Genomic DNA, 20,613 nt, shown 5'->3' with positions numbered 1-20,613 from the left:
GAGAGTGCGTGCGAATATCACAGAGGGCGTGTGTGAGAGTACGTGTGCGTGAGTACGTATGTATGTGAGTGTGTGTGTACTCACCTATTTGTATTCACCTATTTGTGCTTGCGGGGGTTGAGCTTTGGCTCTTTAGTCCCGCCTCTCAACTGTCAATCAACTGGTGTACAGATTCCTGAGCCTACTGGCCTCTGTCATATCTACATTTAAAACTGTGTATGGAGTCAGCCTCCACCACATCACTTCCTAGTTCGTTCCATGTGAGTGTGTGTATTCACTTAGTTGTGCTTGCGGGGGTTGAGCTCTGCTCTTTCAGCCCGCCTCTCAACTGTCAATCAATCAACTGTTACCAACTACTAATTTTTTTCACACACACACCCAGGAAGCAACCCGTAACAGCTGTCTAACTCCCAGGTACCTATTTACTAGTAGGTAACAGGAACATCAGGGTGAAAGAAACTCTGCCCATTTGTCTCTGCCTAGTCCGGGAATCGAACCCGGGCCACAGGATTACGAGCCCTGCGCGCTGTCCACTCAGCTACCAGACCCCATATGTGTGAGTGCATGTGTGTCAGAGTTCGTGTGTAATTTCCTGTGTAATTACCTATATACTCACCTAGATGTACTCACCTAGATGTACTCACCTAGATGCACTCACCTAGATGTACTCACCTAGATGTACACACCTAGATGTACTCACCTAGATGTACTCACCTAGATGTACACACCTATCCGTGCTTGCAGGATCGAGCTAGGCTGACAGCCCCGCCTTCCAAATTAATGCATTGACTCATTTAATGCATCTCGAGTTTATATCTTTGACCCCTCGTTCTGCTGTTCCTGGCTTTGAAGAATGCTGCTTTGTCTACCCTGTCAATTTCCATTAGAATTTTGTATGTTGTTATCATGTCCCCTCTATCCTCCAATGTGTTAGTGTTCAGTTCTCTCAGATTTTCCTCATAGCTTAATCCCGCTAGGTCAGGAACAAGTCACGTTACATCCCTTCGGACCATTTCGAGTGGGTGTGCGAGAATGTGTGTGTTAGTGTGTCAGAGTGCGTGTGAGTGTGTCAGAGTGCGTGTGAGTGTGTGTCAGAGTGCATGTGAGTGTGTGTGTCAGAGTGCATGTGTGAGTGTGTCAGACTGCATGTGAGTGCATGTGTGAGTGTGTCAGACTGCATGTGAGTGCATGTGTGAGTGTGTCAGAGTGCGTGTGAGTGTGTGTCAGACTGCATGTGAGTGCATGTGTGAGTGTGTCAGAGTGCATGTGAATGCATGTGTGAGTGTGTCAGAGTGCATGTGAGTGCATGTGTGAATGTGTCAGAGTGCATGTGAGTGCCTTCTTACCACCTGACTGCATATAAAGTGTTGCTCTCTGGTGATCTATAATTAGTATAACACGTCTACTTTTGCTCTTTTATTTCTTTAACTATTTATCTCACTTCCTTCTTTCCACACACTCGTAATTAACCACATTATCATGTAATTATTCATATTTATCTACGTGAGAGTGCCGGTTATACAGGAGCCCATCATATGGCACTACTGGCGGCGCGCCACCATGTAAACAAAGTCAGCTGATCACCTGAGAATTTTCAAACTGAAAAGAGAGCTCTGTACTCTTGAATTCACGCAGTCATTTCGCTTTAACGATGGTTTTCACTGCACTAGTCACTCGTTAACACTGTCGTCCCAGTAAAGGCTCTGTTGGGCGAGTTAATACACATAAATTGACAGAATCACTTGGTCCTCCCGGGAAGGCGGGAGCTTTGGTATCCAAAACCTGCACAGGTATTGAAATGATGACGTCATAGTGATGTCACAACCCTAGTAAATACCATATATATATATATATATATATATATATATATATATATATATATATATATATATATATATATATATATATATATATATATATATATATATATATATATATATATATATATATATATATATATATATATATATATATATAATATACTACATTTGATCTCTTATTTTCGTTAGGTTAGGATAAGTTAGATGACATTGGGTTAGTTTAGTTTTATGCTGGATTGGGATAGGTTGGGTTAGGTTAAATTTGGTTTGTACGAGGATAGGTTAATTAAGAGTGATGACGTAGACAGGCCAAAACTTTGCTCAGGTTTTGGACTCGACGGTGAGCAAATGAGTGTATTAGGCTACAACAACACGTCATCGGTTCAACAATAAGAGTAGTTTAGTACTTCTTCTTTGTTGCTCGTCTCCTCTCGCTGTAGCCTTCGTCATTATCATTTATCAATTTGCTTGGTGTATATTAATTCCTCCTTAGCCAAGACATTTAGCCTGGTGGTGGATTTACGCCTACACTTTCGTCTTAAATTTCCATGATAAGGGATGAAAATCCAGTTTTGTTGTCTTCGTAACTTATTTGGCTAAATGTTAGCAAACTGTGTGTAATTACCTAAATGTAACTACCTATGAGTAGTTACAGGATGAGAGCTACGCTCGTGGTGTCCCGTCTTCCCAGTACTCTTTGTCATATAACGCTTTAAAATTAGTGACGCTTTTAGCCTTCACCACCTTCTCACTTAACTTGTTCCAACTGTCTACCACTCTCTGAAAGTTAATTTTCTTATATTTCTTCGGCAGCTTTGTTAGCTTAAATCTATGACCTCTTGCTCTTGAAGTACCAGGTCTCAGGAATTCTTCCTTATCAACTCTGTCGATTCCCGTTACTATTTTGTACGTAGTGATCATATCCTCTCTCTTTCTTCTATCTTCTAGTTTTGATTATTTAATGCCTCTAGCCTCTCGTCGAAGCTCTTATTTTTCTGTTTCGGGAGCCATTTGGTTGCATGTCTTTGCACCTTTACAAATTTGTTGATTTGTTTCTTGATAAGATACAGGCACCATACAACCACTTGTGTACTCACCTAGTTGAGCATGCGGGGGGTTGAGCTTCTGCTCTTGGGTCCCGACTCTTAATTATATGAGTGTGTGTGTGTTTGCTATGTGTGCCTGCAGGACTGCTAGGACCCCGCCTTTCTACCTGCCCGCTGTCTAATGTACTGACCTGTCTTCCTCTATCATATCTACTAACGCACACACCTCAGGATGTGTGTGTGTTAGAGAGAAATATTAGTTGAGGTCATTTTCAGTCCTTCCGTGACCGTTGCGAAGGAAGGTTCCTTCCTCGGTGGATGTGTGACCGTTGCGAAGGAAGGTTCCTTCCTCGCTGGATGTGTGACCGTTGCGAAGGAAGGTTCCTTCCTCGCTGGATGTGTGACCGTTGCGAAGGAAGGTTCCTTCCTCGGTGGATGTGTGACCGTTGCGAAGGAAGGTTCCTTCCTCGGTGGATGTGTGACCGTTGCGAAGGAAGGTTCCTTCCTCGCTGGATGTGTGACCGTTGCGAAGGAAGGTTCCTTCCTCGCTGGATGTGTGACCGTTGCGAAGGAAGGTTCCTTCCTCGCTGGATGTGTGACCGTTGCGAAGGAAGGTTCCTTCCTCGGTGGATGTGTGACCGTTGCGAAGGAAGGTTCCTTCCTCGGTAGATGTGTGACCGTTGCGAAGGAAGGTTCCTTCCTCGGTGGATGTGTCTTGTTTGGAAGTTATTTATGTTAAATAATTTAAACTTTATATTAAGGAAAGCACAATGTTCGAGCGTAATGTACCGGTTTTCTTCAGTGTTTTCTAGTACTTGTGTGGCCGTTGAGAGCTACTGTTTGTGTGCCATTAACGTCAAAATGGAACCTTTTGTCTTACGAGACAAATTCTGTTGTATTTTTACTGTTCATAATTCAGCTCTACACGAACAGCGCTGTGATTTAAATCTCGTATGAAACCTGTATTACAATTTCAAAAAATCACATGTTCCCAACTAAATATCGGCGACCAGCTTGGATTTAAAGGTCAAATTTAACTGAAATCATCAAATCATCACAAATATATTTCTAAACCCCCTAAACTTAAAAAAATAATTGTACTATGCAACATTTTAGGACAAACCAATAAAAACATCATTTCCATCATGCTCAATTCATTTTGAATTTGTCGTGGCTGTCATGGAGATGGAAGGGGGAAGGGAAGGAAATTTAATTATCAGAAGAAAGTGCCAAGCCATTACGACTATATAGCACTTGGAGGAGGGGGGGGAAACAAACATTCTTGAGCCGTTATTCAAAACAAATACACGTTAGGTGCATTTCATTCAGCCTTTCTTCGTAACTAACACCCAGCCACTTTGAGTAGACGGTAGAGCAACGGTTTCGCGTCATGCAGGTCGGCGTTCAATCCTCGACCGTCCAAGTGGTTGGGCACCATTCCTTTCCCCTCGTCCCATCCCAAATCCTTATCCTGACCCCTTCCCAGTGCTATAAGCTCGTAATGGCTTGGCGCTTTTCCCCTAATAAATAAAAAAAATCTGTCTAATGCCTCTTAGTTCTGGGACTAGCCTAGTGGCATCCCTCTGAACTTTTTCCAGCTTTGTCTTGTGCTTGACAAGGTACGGGCTCCATGCTGGGGCCGCATACTCCAGGATTGGTCTTACATATGTGGTATACAAGATTCTGAATGATTCCTTAAACAGGTTCCTGAAGGCTGTTCTGATGTTAGCCAGCCTAGCATATGCCGCAAACGTTATTCTTTTTATGTGGGCTTCAGGAGACAGGTTTGGTGTGATATCAACTCCTAGATCTTTCTCTCTGTCTGTTTCATTAAGTACTTCATCTCCTATTCTGTATCCTGTGTCTGGCCTCCTGTTTCCACTGCCTAGTTTCATTACCTTACATTTACTCGGGTTGAACTGTAGTAGCCATTTGTTGGACCATTCATGCAGTCTGTCTAGGTGATCTTGTAGCCTCACACTGTCTTCCTCTGTCTTACTACTCCTCATAATTTTGGCATCATCAGCAAACAATGAGAGGAACGAGTCTATTCCCTCTGGGAGATCATTTACATATATCAGAAATAGTATAGGTCCAAGGACTGACCCCTGCGGGACCCCACTGGTGATGTCCCGCCAATCTGAGACCTCACCCCTCACACTGACTCGTTGTCTTCTGTTGCTTAGGTACTCCCTTATCCAACGGAGTACCTTCCCTTTTATTTCTGCCTGCATCTCCAACTTGTGCACTAGTCTGTCGTGTGGTACTGTGTCGAAGGGTTTCTTGCAATCCAAAAATATGCAGTCTGCCCACCCTGCTCTTTCTTGCCTAATTTTTGTTGCCTGGTCGTAGAATTCAATGAATCCTGTGAGGCATGACTTGTCATCCCTGCATGATGACAAGTCATTCTGATGTTGTGTTACAAGATTCTTTCGCTCCTGGTATTTCTTATCGAGTTCCTCACACACTTCCTTTTCGTTTGTAGTGAATCCTTCTGCCCCTATCCTCAGATTCATTACCTTGTTCCTTCACTGTTGTTTTCCTCCTGATGTGGCTGTGCAGCAATTTAGGTTGAGTCTTTGCCTTGCATGATATGTCATTTTCATTTTGCCCTTCTGCTTGATGGGGTTCTGGGTGGTGTTCTACTCCCCAAGCCCGGCCCGAGGCCAGGCTTAACTTGTTAGAGTTTGGTCCACCAGGCTGTTGCTTGGAGCGGCCCGCAGGCCCACATACCCACCACAGCCCGGTTGGTCCGGCACTCCTTGAAGAAACCAATCTAGTTTTCTCTTGAAGATATCCACGGTTGTTTCGGCAATATTTCTTATGCTCGTTGGGAGGACGTTGAACAACCGCGGACCTCTGATGTTTATACAGTGTTCTCTGATTGTGCCTATGGCACCTCTGCTCTTCACTGGTTCTATTCTGCATTTTCTTCCATATCGTTCACTCCAGCAAGGTGTTATTTTACTGTGCAGATTTGAGACCTGTCCCTCCAGTATTTTCCATGTGTATATTATTTGGTATCTCTCTCGTCTCCTTTCTAGAAAGTACATTTGGAGAGCTTTGAAACTATACCAATAATTTAGGTGCTTTATCTCGTCTATGCGTGCCGTATATGTTCTCTGTATTCTCTCTATTTCAGCAATCTCTCCTTCTCTGAAGGGGGAAGTGAGTACTGAGCAGTACTCAAGACGGGACAACACAAGTGACTTGAAGAGTACAACCATTGTGATGGGATCTCTGGAATTGAAGGTTCTCGTAATCCATCTTATTATTTTTCTGGCTGTCGCAATATTTGCTTGGTTATGCTCCCTAAACGTTAGGTCGTCGGACATCATTATTCCCAAATCCTTTACATGCTGTTTTCCTACTATGGGCAGATTCGATTGTGTTTTTACCCTGTATTATGTTTCAGATCCTCATTTTTGCCGTATCTGAGTACCTGGAATTTATCACCGTTAAATATCATGTTATTTTCTGCTGCCCAATCGAAAACGTTGTTAACGTCTGTTTGTAGTTTTTCAATGTCTTTAGCAGAGGTAATTTTTATGCTGATTTTTGTATCATCTGCAAAGGATGACACGAAGGTGTGACTTGTATTTTTGTCTACATCTGATATGAGAATAAGGAACAGCAGTGGTGCAAGGACTGTACCCTGAGGTACAGAGCTTTTAACTGCGCTCGGACTCGATTTTACTTGATTGACTGTTACTCTGTGTTCTGTTCGACAGGAAATTGAGTATCCAGCGCCCTACTTTACCAGTTATACCCAATGACCTCATTTTGTGTGCAATCACTCCATGGTCACATTTGTCGAATGCCTTTGCAAAATCTTTGTATACATCATCTGCATTCTGTTTTTCTTCTAATGCCTCAGTGATTTTGTCATAATGGTCAAGTAGCTGTGAGAGGCATGATCTTCCTACTCTAAATCCATGTTGGCCTGGGTTGTGGAGGTCATTGGTTTCCATGAATCTAGTGACCTGACTCCTGACCACTCTCTCAAATACTTTTATTACGTGGGACGTTAGTGCAACTGTCTCTCTTCTCACCCTAACTTATTCATTCCTGGCACTTTGGTATCCTTCTCTGCTCTCTAGCGTCCTCTTATTTCTCTAGTTACCCACGCCCTTGTACTTAGCTCCTTAGCTAGCTTACATCTCTGATTAAACCATGGTGTGTGTGTGTGTGTGTGTGTGTGTGTGTGTGTGTGTGTGTCGTGATAACATTATCCTAACAGGAAGGGAACACATCCTAATGTAAAGTTCACAACACATCATATGTCCGTCTACACGAACGTGTCCGTCAACACGAACGTGTCCATCAAGGCAACAGACAAGCAACAATAAAGCAATCTTTATTAATATTAAATATCATGCTACAGTTACAATCAAGGAATTATATCACAATAAAAACAAACTTAATATTTTCAAAGAATTCTGGAGCAGGATTCATCCACTAGCGAAACCTGTCCATCTTTCCACAATCATGGCGGCCTTGTTTACTTTTATTAAACAATATATGAGCTCGGTGGCGCCACGAGGTTGTTTATAACAACAATAACCTTGGGTTGTGAAGTGTTGAGACTCGTAAACTGTGCAGTATATGTAAACAAAGCCGGCATGATGGGTGTAAGATGTACAGGTTTCGTAAGGTGATGGGTAAAAGCGTGATGAATACTATGCTCTTACTAATACAAAGTGTTGATAAGTGTCCTTATTCTTAGAAAGTGTTGACAAGTGGCCTCACTAATCTATAGTGATGAGGGAGGGCCCTCACTAATCTATAGTGATGAGGGAGGGCCCTCACTAATCTATAGTGATGAGGGAGGGCCCTCACTAATCTACAGTGATGAGGGAGGGCCCTCACTAATCTACAGTGATGAGGGAGGGCCCTCACTAATCTACAGTGAGGAGGGAGGGCCCTCACTAATCTACAGTGATGAGGGAGGGCCCTCACTAATCTACAGTGATGAGGGAGGGCCCTCACTAATCTACAGTGATGAGGGAGGGCCCTCACTAATCTACAGTGATGAGGGAGGGCCCTCACTAATCTACAGTGATGAGGGAGGGCCCTCACTAATCTACAGTGATGAGGGAGGGCCCTCACTAATCTACAGTGATGAGGGAGGGCCCTCACTAATCTACAGTGATGAGGGAGGGCCCTCACTAATCTACAGTGAGAGGGGAGGGCCCTTACTAATCTACAGTGATGAGTGGGGGCCCTCACTAATCTACAGTGATGAGGGGGGCCCTCACTAATCTATAGTGATGAGGGAGGGCCCTCACTAATCTACAGTGATGAGGGAGGGCCCTCACTAATCTACAGTGATGAGGGAGGGCCCTCACTAATCTACAGTGATGAGGGAGGGCCCTCACTAATCTACAGTGATGAGGGAGGGCCCTCACTAATCTACAGTGATGAGGGAGGGCCCTCACTAATCTACAGTGATGAGGGAGGGCCCTCACTAATCTATAATGATGAGGGAGGGCCCTCACTAATCTACAGTGATGAGGGAGGGCCCTCACTAATCTATAGTGATGGCCCTCACTAATCTACAGTGATGAGGGAGGGCCCTCACTAATCTACAGTAATGAGGGAGGGCTCTCACTAATCTACAGTGAGAGGGAGGGCTCTCACTAATCTACAGTGATGAGGGAGGGCCCTCACTAATCTACAATGATGAGAGAGGGCCCTCACTAATCTACAGTGAGAGGGAGGGCCCTCACTAATCTACAGTGATGAGGGAGGGCCCTCACTAATCTACAATGATGAGAGAGGGCCCTCACTAATCTACAGTGATGAGGGAGGGCCCTCACTAATCTACAGTGATGAGAGAGAGCCCTCACTAATCTACAGTGATGAGGGAGGGCCCTCACTAATCTACAGTGATGAGGGAGGGCCCTCACTAATCTATAGTGAGAGGGGAGAGCCCTCACTAGTCTATAGTGATGAGTGAGGGGCCCTCACTAATCTATAGTGATGGCCCTCACTAATCTACAGTGATGAGGGAGGGCCCTCACTAATCTACAGTGATGAGGGAGGGCCCTCACTAATCTACAGTGAGAGGGAGGGCCCTCACTAATCTACAGTGATGAGGGAGGGCCCTCACTAATCTACAATGATGAGGGAGGGCCCTCACTAATCTACAGTGAGAGGGAGGGCCCTCACTAATCTACAGTGAGAGGGAGGGCCCTCACTAATCTACAGTGAGAGGGAGGGCCCTCACTAATCTACAGTGAGAGGGAGGGCCCTCACTAATCTACAGTGAGAGGGAGGGCTCTCACTAATCTACAGTGATGAGGGAGGGCCCTCACTAATCTACAATGATGAGAGAGGGCCCTCACTAATCTACAGTGATGAGGGAGGGCCCTCACTAATCTACAGTGATGAGAGAGAGCCCTCACTAATCTACAGTGATGAGGGAGGGCCCTCACTAATCTACAGTGATGAGGGAGGGCCCTCACTAATCTATAGTGAGAGGGGAGAGCCCTCACTAGTCTATAGTGATGAGTGAGGGGCCCTCACTAATCTACAGTGAGAGGGGAGGGCCCTCACTTATCTATAGTGATGAGTGAGGGCCCTCAGAAATCTACAGTGAGTGGGGAGGGCCCTCACTAATCTATAGTGATGAATGAGGGCCCTCACTAATCTATACTGATGAGTAAGGGCCCTCACTAATCTACAGTGAGAGGGGAGGGCCCTCACTAATCTACAGTGAGAGGGGAGGGCCCTCACTAATCTACAGTGAGAGGGAGGGCCCCTCGCCATCCTACAGTGAGGGGGAGGGCCCCTCACCATCCTACAGTGAGGGGGAGGGCCCCTCACCATCCTACAGTGAGGGGGGAGGGGCCCTCACCATCCTACAGTGAGGGGGAGGGCCCCTCACCATCCTACAGTGAGGGGAGGGCCCCTCGCCATCCTACAGTGACGGGGGAGGGCCCCTCACCATCCTACAGTGAGGGGGAGGGCCCCTCACCATCCTACAGTGAGGGGGAGGGCCCCTCACCAACCTACAGTGAGGGGGAGGGCCCCTCACCAACCTACAGTGAGGGGGAGGGCCCCTCACCAACCTACAGTGAGGGGGAGGGCCCCTCACCAACCTACAGTGAGGGGGAGGGCCCCTCACCAACCTACAGTGAAGGGGGGGAGGGGCCCTCACCATCCTACAGTGAGGGGGGAGGGGCCCTCACCATCCTACAGTGAGGGGGGAGGGCCCCTCACCATCCTACAGTGAGGGGGGAGGGCCCCTCACCATCCTACAGTGAGGGAGAGGGCCCCTCACCATCCCACAGTGAGGGGGAGGGCCCCTCGCCATCCTACAGTGACGGGGGAGGGCTCCTCACCATCCTACAGTGAGGGGGAGGGCCCCTCACCAACCTACAGTGAGGGGAGGGCCCCTCACCAACCTACAGTGAGGGGGAGGGCCCCTCACCAACCTGCAGGGAGGGGGGAGGGGCCCTCACCATCCTACAGTGAGGGGGGGAGGGGCCCTCACCAACCTACAGTGAGGGGGGGAGGGGCCCTCACCATCCTACAGTGAGGGGGAGGGCCCCTCACCATCCTACAGTGAGAGTGAGGGCCCCTCACCAACCTACAGTGAGGGGGGGAGGGGCCCACAAACAATCGTTCCCTCGTCATCTCCAACAGCGTCACTGACGATCGATGGTGGCACCGTAGAGGCTGTTCTCGCTGTCGTGTGCCGAGGCCCGACCTCCAGGCCTGGCACCCTGATTGGCACCCTGAGTGGCACCCTGATTGGAATCCTGGTTGGCACCCTGATTGGCATCCTGACTGGCACCCTGATTGGCACCCTGAGTGGCATCCTGATTGGCACTCTGATTGTTAGTGCCTCGTGATGGCCAGAGGAATTGCTTGCTGGTGCTCAACTGGAAGGGTGACCGAGCCATCATGTCTCTGAAGGAAGCTGGAAATAAAGGGAAGAGGGACGTGTTACGGATAAGTTATGGTGTGTGACGGATGTGTCGTGATGTGTTACGGATGAGTCGTGGTGTGTTACGGATGTGTCGTGATGTGTTAGGAAAGTGTCATGATGTGTTACCGATGTGTCGTGGTGTGTTACCGATGTGTCGTGGTGTGTTACGGATGTGTTGTGGTGTGTTACGGATGTGTCGTGGTGTGTTACGGATGTGTTATGGTGTGTGACGGATGTGTCGTGGTGTGTGACGGATGTGTCGTGGTGTGTTACGGATGTGTCATGGTGTGTTACGGATGTGTCGTGGTGTGTTACGGATGTGTCGTGGTGTGTTACGGATGTGTCGTGGTGTGTTACGGATGTGTCGTGGTGTGTTAAGGGTGTGTCATGGTGTGTTACGGATGTGTTATGGTGTGTTACGGATGTGTCATATTGTGTTACGGATGTGTCGTGGTGTGTTACGGATGTGTTATGGTGTGTTATGGATGTGTCGTGGTTTGTTACGGATGTGTTATGATGTGTTACGGATGTGTCATGGTGTGTTACAGATCTGTCATGGTGTGTTATGGATGTGTCATGGTGTGTTACAGATGTGTCATGGGGTGTTACAGATGTGTCATGGGGTGTTACAGATGTGTCATGGTGTGTTACAGATGTGCCATGGTGTGTTACGGATGTGTCATGGTGTGATACGGATGTGTCATGGTGTTTTACAGATGTGTCATGGTGTGCTACGGATGTGTCGTGGTGTGTGACGGATGTGTTATCTGATATGCTGTGGTGTGCAACTATTCACCCTGAAGTCAGACACACCATCAATCAGAGAGACAGGCAGAGACAGACATACAGACAGACAGACAGAGACAGACAGAGACAGACAGGCAGACAAGAGAAGAGGAGATCACCTTTGTTGTAGCAGTGAGCAGTAGCGAGGGCCACACAGGCCAGCAGACAGACGCCCAGCAGGACGCCCAGCACCACCGTGGCCCCCTGCTGCTGCTGCTGCTGCTGTTGGTCAGGGCAACCTGAGCTAGGCACTGAGGTCACAGCTGACGACTCAGGGCAAGCTGTGGAACAATTTGGGATGCCTGACTCAGGTGGCGGGTCAGGACAAACTATGGGACACTGTGGGGTGTTGGACACAGGTGGTTCTACAGTGCGGGATTTACCCCGAGGCCTCCAAGTTCCTGTCGGGCAGACTGAATATGTTCGAAATGTTAATTACACCATTAACATAAACATATTTGCTTGCTTGCTAAGCTCATCAAGACTAGTTATCTCTGGCTACATAAAATTATTACAAGCAAATTTAAGACATTATCAAAGTAAAGAAATTAAATTATATTCTTCATATTTGAATATTACAGAAATTACAGGAGAATTAGGAATAAAATGGATATTTTAATCACTCCCGAGTACACTGAAACAATATATATTATAGCCATCACAAAATATAGATTGTTATAGAAAACAGGATATTATTCACATAATATTGAATTGAATTAATATTGAATTAAGGGGGATAAAAACACTAATTTTGTTTTTAGACGAGGGTTTTTAGACAATTTAGACGAGGAATCGGAATAGTAACTTAGCCTACCACACCACTACAACCTGTCCATTACCTTATACTTTCCAGGATCCGCTATCCTGCTCCCAACACCTAACGCCCAGCATGATAACACAACCTATTTTATTATGGTTTTAAACAAGATCTTGCTGTCCTGCCAGGGCCAAGAATAATCAACCATTTATGCAATCAATAACGAAACCTGTTCATCTTTCCTCAACCATGACGGCTTACATTTACATCAATAATAACCATAGATTGTAAAGTTTCGAAGCAATAAAGTGTTTAATAAATGTAAACAAACCCGCCATGATTGTTGAAAATGTAAATGATTCGTAAGCGAATGTATAAATGCATAATGACTCTTCGCCTGTTTAGGCTTTCATATATAAGATCATAGAGTAATAAGCAGTGATCGGTGGGTGGTGGGGAGCTGCCTGGCGTCTCCCCTCACTGTCTGTCCTGTACTGAGGGAAGGTGGAGGCTGGTCAGCCCCTTCCCTGGCTGGCTGCTTCATCTTTGACATGTATTTGTCTATCACAGTGTTATACTGACCTGAGTGTGGTGGGACTTGGCTGTCACAGTGTTATACTGACCTGGGTGTGGTGGGACTTGGCTGTCATAGTGTTATACTGACCTGGGTGTGGTGGGACTTGGCTGTTACAGTGTTATACTGACCTGGGTGTGGTGGGACTTGGCTGTCACAGTGTTATACTGACCTGGGTGTGGTGGGACTTGGCTGTCATAGTGTTATACTGACCTGGGTGTGGTGGGACTTGGCTGTCACAGTGTTATACTGACCTGGGTGTGGTGGGACTTGGCTGTCATAGTGTTATACTGACCTGAGTGTGGTGGGACTTGGCTGTCACAGTGTTATACTGACCTGGGTGTGGTGGGACTTGGCTGTCACAGTGTTATACTGACCTGGGTGTGGTGGGACTTGGCTGTCATAGTGTTATACTGACCTGGGTGTGGTGGGACTTGGCTGTCACAGTGTTATACTGACCTGGGTGTGGTGGGACTTGGCTGTCATAGTGTTATACTGACCTGGGTGTGGTGGGACTTGGCTGTTACAGTGTTATACTGACCTGGGTGTGGTGGGACTTGTCTGTCATAGTGTTATACTGACCTGGGTGTGGTGGGACTTGGCTGTCATAGTGTTATACTGACCTGGGTGTGGTGGGACTTGGCTGTCATAGTGTTATACTGACCTGGGTGTGGTGGGACTTGGCTGTTACAGTGTTATGCTGACCTGGGTGTGGTGGGACTTGGCTGTCACAGTGTTATACTGACCTGGGTGTGGTGGGACTTGGCTGTCACAGTGTTATACTGACCTGGGTGTGGTGGGACTGGACATACATTGAAGACAATGTTGTTATTTGTCTTCACCAACAATGCCGTCACGTCGTCATCTGTGTACTGCTCTTCTTTTTTCCTGTTGTTCCCGCAGTGACCCGCTGCTGTTAGTCTGGAGTTGTTCACTCCCTGCAACAACAATACAACAGGTCACTAACATTCACTCAGTGTGACCTCTTCACAAGTCTCTACGAGGGTCAATATTGTGTATATATATAAATATCTAGTGACTCTAAGGCAAGATAATGTTGACCAAGAGGCTCCAGGACTGTAGGGACGCTGGTGTTGTGAGAGAGAGGAGAGGGAAGGTCACACTGACCTACCTTTACTGGCTGTGTCAGCCGGACTCTACACCAGCTGGTATTGTCCTCATCGTGGCTACTGGAGCTGCCAAAGAAATGGATCGGCTGTGTGTGGTGTCGCTCCTTGATGTTAACCTTCAAGGGTCCGGACTGTTTTCCCTTGGTGTTGGTCACAACAGCGATGGACACCTCACACTCACGTTCCTGAAAGCTGAACCACAAGTCCAGCTCTTTCAGGTCCTTTGGTACAGGTATCCTGACTTCGTTACTGGTGGTATAGGCCTGGCACGGAGGATGACCTGTGGAAGAGACAGCTGAGGTAAGTAGAGGAGTGGTAGAAGGGAGGATAATAAGGAGACGTTAAGATAAAGGGGAAGACAGGAGAATATAGAGGAAAGGGGGAGGGGATGAGAGAATTAAGAAGGAAGAGAGAAGGATAAAGGGGAGAGAGAGAAGGGCATAAGTGTTCAATATGCACCATGAATATTTTCATATACACAATAAATACTTGTTCCTTAAACTCCATGCATATCTGTTTCATGAACACCATGTATACATGTTCATATACACCATGAATATATGTTCCAGAAAAACGTTTCCAGAAAAAAAATTCTGGGTCCCACTGCTGCTACCAGTATTCGTTTGCCTTGTTCGGGTTAAATGTAGACACAGTAGTCGCTTCTGTATATTTATTAACCGAGACAACAAGGTGTATAATTGGCCAGCCGAGGTCCACCTACTCTGAGTCTGTGAGGAGAACTGAGGCTGCTGGGAGCATGGCTGATGCTCCTCTGTCTGGCATGACGTCAGAGGCCTACTTGCCTGTGATTGGTTATATTCCAACTGACATAGAAATTGAGTATAACACATAAACAACATGTATATCTGTTCCATACTGTTATGGCAACACCATACTGTTATAGATTGTACCAACACCTGACCTGAAGCTGTTTGGCTAAGGTCTGGGGAAATATAGTAATGGTCGATGTATACCAACTGTGCACAGTGACATGTATTCCAACTGTGCACAGGGACGATGTATACCAACTGTGCACAGTGACATGTATTCCAACTGTGCACAGTGACATGTATTCCAACTGTGCACAGGGACGATGTATACCAACTGTGCACAGTGACGATGTATACCAACTGTGCACAGGGACGATGTATTCCAACTGTGCACAGGGACGATGTATACCAACTGTGCACAGTGACGATGTATACCAACTGTGCACAGGGACTATGTATACCAACTGTGCACAGTGACGATGTATACCAACTGTGCACAGGGACGATGTATTCCAACTGTGCACAGGGACGATGTATACCAACTGTGCACAGTGACGGTGTATACCAACTGTGCACAGTGACGATGTATACCAACTGTGCACAGTGACGATGTATACCAACTGTGCACAGGGACGATGTATACCAACTGTGCACAGTGACGATGTATACCAACTGTGCACAGTGACGATGTATACCAACTGTGCACAGTGACGATGTATACCAACTGTGCACTGGGACGATGTATACCAACTGTGCACAGTGACGATGTATACCAACTGTGCATAGGACCGATGTATACTAACTGTGCACTGAACCACAGAGAGAGACTGTTTGGACGTTGCCAGAACTCACAGTCTCTTTGGACTTAACCTTTGGACTTGACCTTCTATTCAAGAACATGATAATTTTCAAACAGAACAATTCCATTACATTATATGTAATGAAATTACATATAACCAGTCAACCAGTTACCTTGTCAGCCAGCAGAGGCATTGAGCAGTGAACATTTCCTAAGGGTTCAGCATGAACAGTGAACAGAACCTAAGGGTTAAACATAAACAGTGAACAGCACCTAAGGGTTCAGCATGAACAGTGAACAGAACCTAAGGGTTCAGCATGAACAGTGAATAGAACCTAAGGGTTCAGCATGAACAGTGAACAGAACCTAAGGGTTCAGCATTAACAGTGAACAGAACCTAAGGGTTCAGCATGAACAATGAACAAGTGGAATGAGGTGATAGCGGAAGTAGTTGATGATAACTTGATATTACGATATAACTTGATACATAGCTTCAAGAGCAGGTATGATATGAAACAAGGGGGTCGGGAGCCATTGTAATATGCGACCGCCAGCTGAAAGGCGGAGCCCAGGAGCTAACCCTGCTCTGTTAAAACATTCCGGGGAGTATACATAGATATACAAAGACACCACTAACCAGGAGACGGTTCCTGAGACGCCACCACCACCACCACCACCACCAGTAGTGTGATGGTCGCCCTCATGCTCCTGTCTGGTCCACCCAACGGTCCTGGAACTGGTCTTAACAATGGTTCGAGTACTTGTGAAGACTCTGGTCTATGTGGTCCTGGAACTGGTCTTAACAATGGTCCGAGTACTTGTGAAGACTCTGGTCTATGTGGTCCTGGAACTGGTCTTAGCAATGGTCCGAGTACTTGTGAAGACTCTGGTCTATGTGGTCCTGGAACTGGTCTTAACAATGGTCCGAGTACTTGTGAAGACTCTGGTCTATGTGGTCCTGGAACTGGTCGTAGCAATGGTCCGAGTACTTGTGAAGACTCTGGTCTGGACACTTGACACTGGTCCTGAGAATAATTCCACCACTGGACCAGACAACACTACTGGCACCAGTAACTACCCGGGTGTGCCAGACAGTGCTACGGCTGCGTTGTTACTGCCAACCGTCGCGGTAGGCACTATCACTGACAGGACGTCCCGCCACGGCAGGATCTCGCTCTGTCATCAACTGTCTTAGTCTAAACGTTACGCTGATAAGTATTCTTGCCTTAACAGATTGGGCATATATTTTCCTTGATCCAAGTGTATGTGTACTTGCCTAGTTGTGCTTGCGGGGGTTGAGCTTCAGCTCTTGGGCCCCATCTCTCAACCGTCAGTCAACTGGTGTACAGGTTCCTGAGCCTACTGGGCTCTATCGTATCTACATTTGAAACTTTGTATGGAGTCAGCCTCCACCACATCACTGCCTAATGCATTCCATCCGTTAACTACTCTGACACTAAAAAAGTTCTTTCTAACGTCCCTGTGGCTCATGTGGGTACTCAGTTTCCACCTGTGTCCCCTTGTTCGCGTACCACCGCGTTAATATCTTTATCTACCATGTCGATTCCTCTTAGAATTTTGTTGTAAGCATACCTTAGCATATCTAAGTTCAAAGCATACCTTTGAACTTTTTCCAGCTTCGTCTTGTGCTTGACAAGGTACGGGCTCCATGCTGGGGCCACATACTCCAGGATGTGTGTGTGTGTGTGTGTGTGTGTGTGTGTGTGTGTGTGTGTGTGTGTGTGTGTGTGTGTGTGTGTGTGTGTGTGTGTGTGTGTGTGTGTGTGTGTGTGTGTGGTAACATTATCACAAAAGGAAGGGTACACATCCTAATATAAAATTCACAACACATATGTACGTCTTCATGACCGTGAACGTCTACACGAACGTGAACATCTACATGAACGTGAACATCTACATGAACGTGAACGTCTACATGAACGTGAACATCTACATGAACGTGAACGTCTACATGAACGTGAACATCTACATGAACGTGAACGTCTACATGAACGTGAACATCTACATGAACGTGAACGTCTACATGAACGTGAACGTCTTCATGAACGGGAACGTCTTCATGAACGGGAACGTCTTCATGAACGGGAACGTCTTCATGAACGGGAACGTCTACATGAACGTGAACGTCTACATGACCGTGAACGTCTACATGAACGTGAACGTCTACATGAACGTGAACGTCTACATGAACGTGAACGTCTACATGACCGTGAACGTCTACATGAACGTGAACATCTACATGAACGTGAACGTCTACATGAACGTGAACGTCTACATGAACGTGAACGTCTACATGAACGTGAACGTCTACATGAACGTGAACGTCTACATGAACGTGAACGTCTTCATGAACGTGAACGTCTTCATGAACGTGAACGTCTTCATGAACGGGAACGTCTTCATGAACGGGAACGTCTTCATGAACAGGAACGTCTCCATGACCGTGAACGTCTACATGAACGTGAACGTCTACATAAACGTGAACGTCTTCATGAACGGGAACGTCTACATGAACGTGAACGTCTGCATGAACGTGAACGTCTTCATGAACGGGAACGTCTTCATGAACGGGAACGTCTTCATGAACGGGAACGTCTACATGAACGGGAACGTCTACATGAACAGGATCGTCTTCATGAACGTGAACGTCTTCATGAACGGGAACGTCTACATGAACGGGAACGTCTACATGAACGTGAACGTCTACATGACCGTGAACGTCTACATGAACGTGAACGTTCTACATGAACGTGAACGTCTACATGACCGTGAACGTCTACATGAACGTGAACGTCTACATGAACGTGAACGTCTACATGAACGTGAACGTCTACATGACCGTGAACGTCTACATGAACGTGAACATCTACATGAACGTGAACGTCTACATGAACGTGAACGTCTACATGAACGTGAACGTCTACATGAACGTGAACGTCTACATGAACGTGAACATCTACATGAACGTGAACGTCTACATGAACGTGAACGTCTACATGAACGTGAACGTCTTCATGAACGTGAACGTCTTCATGAACGGGAACGTCTTCATGAACGGGAACGTCTTCATGAACGGGAACGTCTTCATGACCGTGAACGTCTACATGAACGTGAACGTCTACATAAACGTGAACGTCTTCATGAACGGGAACGTCTACATGAACGTGAACGTCTGCATGAACGTGAACGTCTTCATGAACGGGAACGTCTTCATGAACGGGAACGTCTTCATGAACGGGAACGTCTACATGAACGGGAACGTCTACATGAACGGGAACGTCTTCATGAACGTGAACGTCTGCATGAACGGGAACGTCTACATGAACGGGAACGTCTACATGAACGTGAACGTCTACATGAACGGGAACGTCTACATGAACGGGAACGTCTACATGAACGTGAACGTCAGCATGAACGTGAACGTCTTCATGAACGGGAACGTCTTCATGAACGGGAACGTCTTCATGAACGTGAACGTCTACATGAACGTGAACGTCTTCATGAACGGGAACGTCTTCATGAACGGGAACGTTTTCATGAACGGGAACGTCTTCATGAACGGGAATGTCTTCATGAACGGGAACGTCTACATGAACGGGAACGTCTACATGAACGGGAACGTCTTCATGAACGGGAACGTCTTCATGAACGGGAACGTCTTCATGAACGGGAACGTCTTCATGAACGGGAACGTCTACATGAACGTGAACGTCTTCATGAACGGGAACGTCTACATGAACGTGAACGTCTTCATGAACGGGAACGTCTACATGAACGTGAACGCCTACATGAACCAGAACGTCTTCATGAACGTGAACGTCTACACGAACGTGAACGTTTTCATGAACGTGAACGTCTACATGAACGTGAACGTCTTCATGAACGGAACGTCTACATGAAAGGGGAACGTCTACATGAACGTGAACGCCTACATGAACCAGAACGTCTTCATGAACGTGAACGTCTACATGAACGTGAACGTCTACATGAACGTGAACGTCTACATGACCGTGAACGTCTACATGAACGTGAACATCTACATGAACGTGAACGTCTACATGAACGTGAACGTCTACATGAACGTGAACGTCTACATGAACGTGAACGTCTACATGAACGTGAACGTCTACATGAACGTGAACATCTACATGAACGTGAACGTCTACATGAACGTGAACGTCTACATGAACGTGAACGTCTTCATGAACGTGAACGTCTTCATGAACGTGAACGTCTTCATGAACGGGAACGTCTTCATGAACGGGAACGTCTTCATGAACAGGAACGTCTTCATGACCGTGAACGTCTACATGAACGTGAACGTCTACATAAACGTGAACGTCTACATGAACGTGAACGTCTACATGAACGTGAACGTCTACATGACCGTGAACGTCTTCATGAACGGGAACGTCTTCATGAACGTGAACGTCTACATGAACGTGAACGTCTTCATGAACGGGAACGTCTTCATGAACGGGAACGTTTTCATGAACGGGAACGTCTTCATGAACGGGAATGTCTTCATGAACGGGAACGTCTACATGAACGGGAACGTCTACATGAACGGGAACGTCTTCATGAACGGGAACGTCTTCATGAACGGGAACGTCTTCATGAACGGGAACGTCTTCATGAACGGGAACGTCTACATGAACGTGAACGTCTTCATGAACGGGAACGTCTACATGAACGTGAACGTCTTCATGAACGGGAACGTCTACATGAACGTGAACGCCTACATGAACCAGAACGTCTTCATGAACGTGAACGTCTACACGAACGTGAACGTTTTCATGAACGTGAACGTCTACATGAACGTGAACGTCTTCATGAACGGAACGTCTACATGAAAGGGGAACGTCTACATGAACGTGAACGCCTACATGAACCAGAACGTCTTCATGAACGTGAACGTCTACATGAACGTGAACGTCTACATGAACGTGAACGTCTACATGACCGTGAACGTCT

The 20,613-nt window shown here is 46.6% G+C and overlaps 4 protein-coding genes across 4 annotated transcripts; 2 read left to right on the top strand and 2 right to left on the bottom strand.

Moving 5' to 3' along the window:
- Positions 1 to 3,122: 3,122 nt before the first annotated feature.
- On the bottom strand, positions 3,123 to 5,252 carry LOC138366779 (uncharacterized). The gene is made up of 2 exons (XM_069328060.1): positions 5,180 to 5,252; positions 3,123 to 3,580 (listed from the first exon to the last, which is right to left on the bottom strand). The coding sequence occupies exons 1-2, from the start codon at positions 5,250 to 5,252 to the stop codon at positions 3,123 to 3,125; spliced, it is 531 nt and encodes a 176-aa protein (XP_069184161.1).
- A 4,704-nt stretch (positions 5,253 to 9,956) lies between these two features.
- Positions 9,957 to 16,793, bottom strand: LOC138366639 (uncharacterized). The gene is made up of 5 exons (XM_069327820.1): positions 16,256 to 16,793; positions 14,052 to 14,329; positions 13,707 to 13,857; positions 11,708 to 12,001; positions 9,957 to 10,793 (listed from the first exon to the last, which is right to left on the bottom strand). The coding sequence occupies exons 1-5, from the start codon at positions 16,320 to 16,322 to the stop codon at positions 10,519 to 10,521; spliced, it is 1,065 nt and encodes a 354-aa protein (XP_069183921.1). The 5' UTR covers positions 16,323 to 16,793; the 3' UTR covers positions 9,957 to 10,518.
- Positions 16,794 to 17,482: 689 nt separating this feature from the next.
- LOC138366778 (splicing regulatory glutamine/lysine-rich protein 1-like) lies at positions 17,483 to 18,387 on the top strand. The gene is made up of 2 exons (XM_069328059.1): positions 17,483 to 17,596; positions 18,067 to 18,387. The coding sequence occupies exons 1-2, from the start codon at positions 17,483 to 17,485 to the stop codon at positions 18,385 to 18,387; spliced, it is 435 nt and encodes a 144-aa protein (XP_069184160.1).
- A 1,382-nt stretch (positions 18,388 to 19,769) lies between these two features.
- On the top strand, positions 19,770 to 20,492 carry LOC138366777 (uncharacterized). The gene has a single exon (XM_069328058.1). It carries the CDS (start codon positions 19,770 to 19,772, stop codon positions 20,490 to 20,492), a length of 723 nt encoding a protein of 240 aa, XP_069184159.1.
- Positions 20,493 to 20,613: the final 121 nt, after the last annotated feature.

This window comes from Procambarus clarkii, chromosome 20 (genome assembly GCF_040958095.1).
Source record: "Procambarus clarkii isolate CNS0578487 chromosome 20, FALCON_Pclarkii_2.0, whole genome shotgun sequence".
In the NCBI taxonomy this organism is placed as follows: domain Eukaryota; kingdom Metazoa; phylum Arthropoda; class Malacostraca; order Decapoda; family Cambaridae; genus Procambarus; species Procambarus clarkii.
The sequence above is the reverse complement of the archived record's forward strand: the minus strand, read 5'-3'. Positions and strand labels throughout refer to the sequence as shown.